Source organism: Solanum dulcamara, chromosome 4 (assembly GCF_947179165.1).
Source record: "Solanum dulcamara chromosome 4, daSolDulc1.2, whole genome shotgun sequence".
Lineage (NCBI taxonomy): Eukaryota > Viridiplantae > Streptophyta > Magnoliopsida > Solanales > Solanaceae > Solanum > Solanum dulcamara.
This window is the reverse complement of record NC_077240.1, coordinates 77182117-77191540: the sequence shown is the minus strand read 5'-3', so window position 1 is coordinate 77191540 and position 9424 is coordinate 77182117. Positions and strand designations below refer to the sequence as shown.

Here is a 9424-nt window from a genome sequence, read left to right as displayed (position 1 = left end):
GTGACAAAGGCAGTTCAACATTTACTATATATGTAAATAAAAATAATTTTAACCATGTATAAACAATGTGATTTTCAGCTAAATGCCGTTCAGATAAACCCCTAGACCCTTACTAGCTCCGTCCCTAATTATCTGACGTTGGTCGCAAGGTTTGAAGTTATGAGGCATGACAAACTTGATATAAAATTCTAGATTTGAGTTTTGAGCTCTTGCAAGTCATCATGAGTAATGTAATTTTAGTAGTCTTTTTTATCGCCACATGCATAGACATTCATATCGATTAACAAGAGACTGACTATATATTGCTCCAACAAGAATTTAGCTCTTCCTATTTTGCATTAATAGATGATGAGAACATATTCATTTATTTCAATTTGTGAGACAAAAATAAGTCTCACATAACTATATTAACTTTGAATTCATATCTTATATCAAAAAAAAAGTCAGATATACCTCTAGACTATGCAATCTTGCATATAAATGTCCATCATTTAAAATTAGGCACAAACATGCCCTTGCTGTCTAAACAATTAGATTTTCATGCCCTAAATGAGATGAAACTCACCAAATACCTAATTTTCCACAGGGCTACCTTTTTGTGGTAACTTTCTTATAAATGCATTGTTCATGCAAACTCTATATTTTCCTTCTTTCTTATTCATGCGAACGGAATCTTCAAGCAACGTTAAAGTTATCTTTTCATGACTTATAAATCATCGATTCAAGTTGTGGAATTAGCGAATATTGACGCTTTCATTAAGGTAGGCAGTCTAATATACCCCCATTTGAAGAGGGGGTCTTGACAAGAGAGAGTTGCTCAAGTGGTAACTATTGTCCACCTCTAACCGTTAAGTTGTGGATTCGAATTACCAATGAAGCTAAAATGAAAGCTCTTGAGGAGAGGTAAAAAAAAGTGGAGGACTTTTTCAGACCCTACACGAACACAAGATGTTTTGTGCACCATATTTCACTTTTTCCTCGTCATGCGAGAATCAGACGTAAGATTATATGGAGTGATACAATATATAGGGAGTTTATGGTAAAAAAACGCACCTCATATATCTTTTTGTATGAGCTCTCTACCTGAACTATTATATGTTTGTGCTTTCTTCCTGTACTATTACCATCAATTTATCAAAACACACCTCGAAATTGACTAGATCAAGTGTTTCAATATAATCGCCAAAAAAGGCATGTGACAACTTAATTTGCCCATAAAATTTCGTCCACATGCAGATGACTCAATACCTACAGGACGCTTATTTTAGTAATACCAAGGAAGCAAAAATGGAAGCTCCCGGGGAGAGCTAAAAAAAAAAGTGAAGGTCTTTTACAGACCCTGCACGAACACAGATGCTTTGTGCACCATATTGGGCTTTTTCCTCGCCATGAGAGAATCAGGTGTAAGATTATATGGAATGATACGATATCTAGGAAGTTCATGGCAAAAAACACATCTGATATATTTGTTTTACGAGCTCTTTATCGGAACTATTACATGTTTGTGTTATCTTTGTATACTGGTACCATCAATTTATCAAAACACCGCTCGAATCTGACTAGATCAAGTGTTTCAATATACTAAGATTATAAGTTTGACTCACCAAGAAAGCAAAAAGGTGGAAACTTCTAAGAGGGATTAATGAACATAATCCTTTTGCTTGCTCCCTTCATTTACAATTTCTAAATGAAGAAAAGAAAAATAAATGATCCTTTAAATTTTTGCTCAATTTCTGAATGAAGTAAAGAAAAATAAATGAAACTTTCCCAAAGATGACAAACAAACAAGAGTTTACTGTTTCAGCCGTTTCATTTCATATGTCAACCGACACTGCCACCTGCTTGTCATGCATATTGCACAACAACACATGTCCTCAAAATCTCTCAATATAATACTCACACAAATACTACTTCATAGCTATCAAGCAATCAGAGAAAGAAAAAAAAATTGTTACAATTCTAGGTCAGTTTTTTGATTTTATGTTCACTTCTGTTTTAATATTATTATTATTTTCAATTTTTTTGGCATCCAATTACATTTTTTTATGTGATATCTCTATGCTAGATGAGCTTCTAGTCACAAATGTTATAATTCTGATAATTTAGGTTTAGATTTGGGGTTTTGAGCTATTTTTGAAATTTTTAAAATTCTTTAATGGATTTATTACTTCTTCCATGTATATATGTAATTTTTCTATTTAAAAACAATAGAGAAGAGCGGGAAAGAAGTGGATTTAGAATTTTATGTGAGCTTGTGTTTGTGTTTTGTGATCGTCGATGCAAAACTTAACATAAATATATGTATTTAAAGAAATTTAATTATGTATATATTTTTCAGAGTTGAATGACGATAGATTCGTGATTCATGAAGTCGGCAGTTTTTTTTAATTTACCATTTACATTCCCTCTACAATTTTGAAGAATTAAGGGTCGTTTGGTTGAGAACAAGTTATCTCAAGATTAATTATCCTGAGATATGTTATTCCACCATCTATATGAGATAACTTATTTCATCCCTATGATAAATAGTGGGATAAGTTATCTCAAACTTGACAATCAAAATTTTATCGCTAGACTATTCTTTTTATCGTAGGAATATTTATTTTTATCCCTCACACCAAACAACTCCTTAGGGTATATCATTACCTCAAAATCGTATTGATAAAATGTTCTATGAATATTTTTATATATAGAAATAAAGCAAAAATATATTATCAAAATGAAGTAACACACTTGTGACGTTCTTTGTTGTTTTCTCTTTTCATAAAGCCATGACATCCAACAAAATGCATCACGAAATGAAAGTCATTGGAAAACCCTCGAAAAATGATTCTACAAAAAAGTCGACCTCTCGAGTTAGAGGAAGTTCCTCTGTCTTGTCCAGGCCAGTAGGAATTCGCTTGTGGGGCTGCAATCTGATGAGTCCTTCTAATGAGGAGAAAGGGAAAGTGAAAGAAGAGAACTCAGAGCAGCGACATGAAAAGGCATGCCCAAAGGAAATCATTGTCAACATTGAAAGTACCGATGGAATTTCAAGGGAAAATTCCAAAGGAAAACAAATTAAGCTACCACAAGAAAATGTAAAAAAGTATAAAGGGGTTAGACAGAGAAAATGGGGTAAGTGGGTGTCAGAAGTTCGAGTCCCAAAAACAAAAAATCGAATTTGGTTAGGAACGTTTGATACACCTGAAGAAGCTGCTTTGACTTACGACAAGGCAGTCATTGAAATGAGAGGTGCTGATGCTGTGACAAATATCCTCAAGCCACCACCAAGAGACCTACCATCAATTGAAACCAACTTCATCAACCCACCACCAAAGGAGATCAATTTCATGAATCTACCATCTTGATCTTCCTCAGATGATGCTAGGATTTAAGAAATAATTTGCTCACTTTCTCTAAGTTATATTAATTAAATCTAGGAAACTTCCAAATTATTGGGATATGTTTTCCCCCCTTAAATTTAGTATGCAATATGAAATTTTTACTAGACTCTGACTGAAGATATTCTTGTGAATTAGGCTCATGTTATAAGAAAGGCCTCGGTTCTTAAATACAACACATGGGTTGTGGATAGTGATTTGTCTTGTTAAATGTTGTTATTGATGTTTCATAAGACAAACAGGAATTTCCATCACATAGGCTGGTAAGAGACATATGATGCAATTTTTTTGTTCATACAAAGGATCCTACTCTAAAGACAACTATTTATTTTGGTAAATAGAGGATATTATATTAACTTAACAATATGCATCATTACAGGGTGTCATGGCAGCAGTGCTGCTAGTAAAGTTTGGAGGAGCATTAGTTATAAAAGTAGTACTTAGTAGTAGTGGTGGTGGTAGTAGTATGTCTATGATGGGGGTAGGGGATGACCTTTTGAGACCTACAAAAGTAGTTCCTATTTTTTCTATATCCACTACTTGAGTTACAAACAAAGGGGAACTGTCCATTCTGTTATAGCACCAAAACACCTAGATCTAGCTCCTTTCTTAGTTAAAGCATTTGCTATCTGGTTTCCTTCGCGATAACTATGCTGAATTTGGAGGTTCCCCAGCTGCTGAATTAGCTCCCTGCACTCAAGGATTATGTTAGCATAAACAGGATGATCTTTAGAGATTTTGTCTATAACGGATTTTGAATCTAGATCGATGATTAAAGGTGTCAATGTTCCCGCGTAGCTATTCTTAACCCATGGAGCGCTAGAAGCTCAACTCTTGTATTTGAAATGAGATAATAGCTAACCTTGTAACCCCTTATCCAATTGCCATTTGAATCCCTAAACAACCCTCCTATTCCCCTATATCCTGGGTTTCCCAGTGATGAGCCATCTGTATTTAATTTATAGTCGTCTTTTGGGGGGTTCCATTTAATGTAGATGGGAAGAGGTTAAAAATTCAATTGCTTTAAAAAGTGGTAAGGTATGAGAAATAGGGTTATTCTGATAGTTATCATTCTTAGTTAATAATATAGTCCAAAGATAGAAGGGAAATGAGTCCATCCATTCTATGTTGATATTTATTTTGAGGTTCCCACAGTTTCTAATTGAATCTAACCAGGAAGTGGTAAAACTTCTTATGAGATGAATGCCTTTTGAATTTCCAACCTTTCTCCAGACTAGGGTAACTTTCTTACAATATAGAAAGATGTGTTCAATGGTTTCCGATCTATTACATAAATAGCAATTAGGGTTAATATCTATTCTTATCGAGTTCAGGTAGTTGCATGAAGGTAGTCTGTTGTGCTGACATAGCCATAAGAAGGTTTTGATTTTGTTAGGGTATATCAGTTTCCAAATTCAAGTGAAGTTACAATTTGATGCAATTTAGTCTTCCATTTGATGCAATTTTCCATAGGGTTACCTTTTATTGGTAACTTTCCTTTAAATGCATTGTTCATGCAAACTCTGTATTTTCCTTCTTCTTATTCATGAGAACGGAGTCTTCAAGTAATGTTAAAGTTATTTTCATGTGACTTATAAACCATCAATTCAAATAGTGGAATTAGTGAATACTAACGCTTTCTTTAAGGTAGGCAGCAAACTATACCCCGATTTGAGGAGAGGGTTTTGACAAGAGTTTTAGGTGGGTCTTGACAAGAGGAGGTTGCTCAAGTGGTAAGTGCTCTCCATCTCTATCCCTTAAGTTTTGGATCGTTCGAATTATCAAGGAAGCAAAAATGAAAGCTTCTAGGGAGAGGTAAAAAAACGTGGAGGTCATTTTCAGACCCTGCACGAACATAAGATGCTTTGTGCACTATATTGCGCTTGTTCCTTGCCATGTGAGAATCAGTTATAAGACTATGTGGAGTGATGCAATATCTAGGAAGTTTCTGGTTAAAAAAATACCTGATATATCATTTTATGAGTTTTATAACTGAACTATCCGATGTTTGTGTTTTTTTTCCGAACTATCACCAACAATTTATCAGATAAACATACCTCGGAGCCGACCAGATCAAGTGTTTTAATATAATCGCCAAAAAGGCGTGTGGCAACTTAATTTGCCCATAAAATTTCGTCCACATGGCAGATGACTCATTAATTTTGGTATATATTTTAATAAATATTCGGTCATACTTTAAGCAAAAAATGCAAACACCTGATAACTCGAGTAGTAAGCTCACAAAAAGTGATATTTCTGATGTGTATGTTTTTTACCATAATTTATAAAAGAGAAAATACGTCAAATCCCTCTAAACTTGGCAACAAAATTTATTTTAATACTTTAACTACATGAACATTTAAAATTTTAAATACCCTTAACAACTTTCAAGTGAATTTAATTTCACCTTAAAAGCTGACGCGGTAAAACAAAATTAAGGGCATTCATTTAATTTTTTTTTAAGAAAAAAATTGATCCCATTTATATAAAAAAAAGTAAAAAATCCTCCTTGCCCCAAGTCTTTCTTTTTCTTCTTTGAAGACCCCCACCCTCTTTTTCATTCTTCAAAATACCCCACCCCCACTTCTCCTTCCTCGACCCTATCCCCCCCCCCTCAAATACACCCAACTTTTTCACCTTCTTCAAAGCTCCCATCCCAATGACGTTTCTCTTTCTCCTATCACCTCTCCTCCACTCGTTTCTGCACCTTCATCTTCATTTTTTTTTAAATTTGTTCCTTCTTCTTATATAAACTGAAGATAGTAAAATAATTCATAAAAATCATCGAACTTTATAATTATTGTCCCCAAAATGAAGTTAATTTCCTTCAATAATGACAGTCAAAATTAAAATCGAAGCTAATTTTTTTTCAACAATGGCAGTCAAAAATTGAAGCTAATTCCTTTTATTAATGACATCCTCAGTTATACTCTCAAGATCCACAACTTTCATTAACAAGGTTTGTATCTACATAAAAAGTAAAAATTTGATTCCACTTTTCTTGAATTTTGGATGATTCATTATTTGATTTTTTATAATTGTGGTGCAAAAAGATGTCTTTTTGTATACTGCTTTGTATTTAAAACGGTGTACTATTTCTTATATACTACTTTGTATTTAAAATGCTGTACAATTTCCCTTCAGCGCTATTACGCTTCGTGTTATTCTAAGAAAGCCACCGTGTTTGTTCCAGTTTCATTGACCAGATGTGGAATTCCCAAGATCATACCCGCGGTATTACGAAAATACGTAAGCGCAAAGTATGATCATGGTGATTATTTGATCAGAATATATCTATCTTGATTTAATTTTTTACGTGGCTCTGATCGACGTGCGTTGATGTGGCGTGCCACATTTAATGCACTTCTCATTGTGAGTCTGTATTGTAATGTTAGGGTGAGATTAAATTCACTTGTAAGTTGTTAAGGGGTGTAAAGTGCTAAAATAAGTTTTAATGCCAAGTTCAGGAGTGATTTGATGTATTCACTCTTTATAAAATATTTTTTCTGCAATGCACATAATCCCTTTCTTTCTCCCCTCATTGTTGCTGAAAGCATAGAAGTAAATTAATGGATGTTTCCCAAATTTAATATCAAGTAAGAGACGAAATTAGTTTCAACCATTTCATTGGTTGTCTTGCCACCTGCTTCTCATGCATATTCCTATAAAACACTTGTAACAAAATCCCCTCAATATATACTCACACACAAGCTCTACAATGATGCAACAAAGAGAAAATAAAAGAGTTAGAAATTTTTCACAATTCAAGGTTTGTTTCTTGATTTTTGTGTTCAGTTTAGGTATGTTCTAATTTTTTTTGTTCTTTTTTAGGTGATCTCTATTATATGTCTAGATTTTGCTACTTTAGGTATTTGAGATTTTGTGTTGTCTTTGAAATATTTAAAATTATCTGATAAATTTATGACTTCTTTCATGGAGATATGTTACTTTTCTGTTTTAAAAACACTAGTTGAGAGCTGGACAGAAACTGAGCTAGAATTTTATGGGAGTTTGTATTTTGTGACATTTGATGTTGAACGTAACATAAATATTTTAATGGCAATAGATACGTAGAGGTAGATACGTGTTGTTATACATACGGATAGATATGATACATGCTTTTGGAGTAAAAGGGTTTGTTTTTAATTTGTTTGTTTAGTGAATTTTATTATTTACATTTCCTTCAAGAAATTCATGAAGAGCTAGCTAGGGTACGATTGATAAAATGTTCTATGAATATTTTTATATACAGAAGTATTTTTTTTTTAATCATAAATGATGTTCACACACTTGTGACATTTTTTGTTGTTTTGTTCTTTTCATAAAGTCATGACATTCAAGAATAAACATCACAAGAAGGTCATCAGAAAACCCTCAAAAAATGATATTACTAGAAAATCGATTGTTCGAGTCGAAGGAAGTTCCTCTATTTCGTCCAACCCTGTTGGAGTTTACTTGTGGGGCTGCGATCTCACAAATCCGTCTAATGAGGATAAAGGAAAGGTCAAAGAAGAGAATGAAAAGTCTCATCAAAAGGAAATCATCGTTGAGAATGAAAATGTTGAGGTAATTTCAATAGAAAATTCCAAAGAAAAAGAAATTAAGCTACTGCAAGAAAATGTGAAAATGTACAAAGGAGTTAGACAGAGAAAATGGGGCAAGTGGGTTGCAGAGGTATATGACCCAAGAAAGAAAGGTTGTATTTGGTTAGGAACATTCAACACTGCTGAAGAAGCTGCTTTAGTTTACGACAAGGCAATCATTGCAATTAAAGGTGTTAATGCTGTGACAAACATCCTCAAGCCACCACAAAAGGAGATCAATTTCATGAACCTACCATCTTCATCCTTAGATAATGCTAGGGTTTAAGAAATGATTTTCTATTTTATTGTACCTTCTCTAAATTATGTTAATTAAATCTAGCTAATTCCTAATGTATTGGTATGTTTTTTTCTTCTTAAATTAATCATGCGATTTGACATCTTTACTAGTAATGCTTTTAAGTAAATAAATTCATTGAGCACAGGGTTGGAGCCATCTTATGGTCAGGAGTTCATTCGAATTTCCTTCTGCGAAAAATTATATTATTTAAAATGGTTAAAATAATTTTTTTATGTATATATAGTAGATGTCGAACCCCCTTCACCTAGTTTGTGTGTCTACTTCTTCAGATTTTGCACATTCTTAATGAAAATCCTGACTCCGCCGCTAACTGAGCATATATCATGATATGATGAATATTATTATCTAGTGTTGCCACAATAAATAACTAAGTAATTATCAATCAAAGTCATGCAAGAAAACGTGTAAAGTATGATTTCTTGGATCAAAATATGTTCTGTAAACTGTTTGTCTTATTAGTACTTCAAAAAAAAATAGTGTTCCTTTCCAGAATGAGGGGAAAAAGACAAAGGGAAAAGTGAAAAAGGAATAAGAACCCCTAAAAAGAAATATATTTTTATAAAAAAAAAATTAATTAAGTATAATTAATTTTATATGACAAATGTTTAGTCATAGATGTTGTTAGAACTCGTTTGGACTAGCTTATTTTAAGTGTTTTAAAGCTAAAATAGTTTTAAAATATTTTTGAAGTGTTTGAATGAATTAAAAAAAGTGCTTATAAGCAAAGCGACATTAAAAGGTACGTGAAAAAGGAAATCATCCTTTGATGTTATGAAAAACATCCTCAATCCAACACCAAGGAACCCACACCACCAACAGAAATCAACTTCATCAACTCATCACCAAAAGAAATGAATTTCATGAACTTACTGTTTTCATCCTCAGTTGATGTTTGGGTTTAAAAAGTAATTAATTTGCTATTTTATTGAACCTTCTCTGAATTATGCTAATCAAATCTAGCTAAATCCCAACTTATTGAGATGTATTATCATTATAAAGTATGCAATATGACATATTTAGTGGACTATTTTTATTTTTTTTTGGAAACTCCAGGATAATCCGCAGTCACTTTCACCTCTGCTATTCGGGTGAGCACTGCCGAGTACAAAGTGTACAACTGAAGAAGTTGAGATTCGAGA

At 33.1% G+C, this 9424-nt stretch overlaps 2 protein-coding genes across 2 annotated transcripts; both read left to right on the top strand.

Moving 5' to 3' along the window:
• Window positions 1–2771: 2771 nt before the first annotated feature.
• Window positions 2772–3350, top strand: LOC129884383 (ethylene-responsive transcription factor ERF069-like). The gene has a single exon (XM_055958692.1). It carries the CDS (start codon window positions 2772–2774, stop codon window positions 3348–3350), a length of 579 nt encoding a protein of 192 aa, XP_055814667.1.
• A 4362-nt stretch (window positions 3351–7712) lies between these two features.
• Window positions 7713–8252, top strand: LOC129884382 (ethylene-responsive transcription factor CRF4-like). Its single transcript, XM_055958691.1, has one exon. It carries the CDS (start codon window positions 7713–7715, stop codon window positions 8250–8252), a length of 540 nt encoding a protein of 179 aa, XP_055814666.1.
• The last annotated feature ends 1172 nt before the right edge of the window (window positions 8253–9424 follow it).

What these genes read in the sequence shown, in the direction of transcription:
- LOC129884383 (XM_055958692.1), top strand. Translation starts at nt 2,772, where the DNA reads ATGACATCCAACAAAATGCATCACGAAATGAAAGTCATTGGAAAACCC.
- LOC129884382 (XM_055958691.1), top strand. Translation starts at nt 7,713, where the DNA reads ATGACATTCAAGAATAAACATCACAAGAAGGTCATCAGAAAACCCTCA.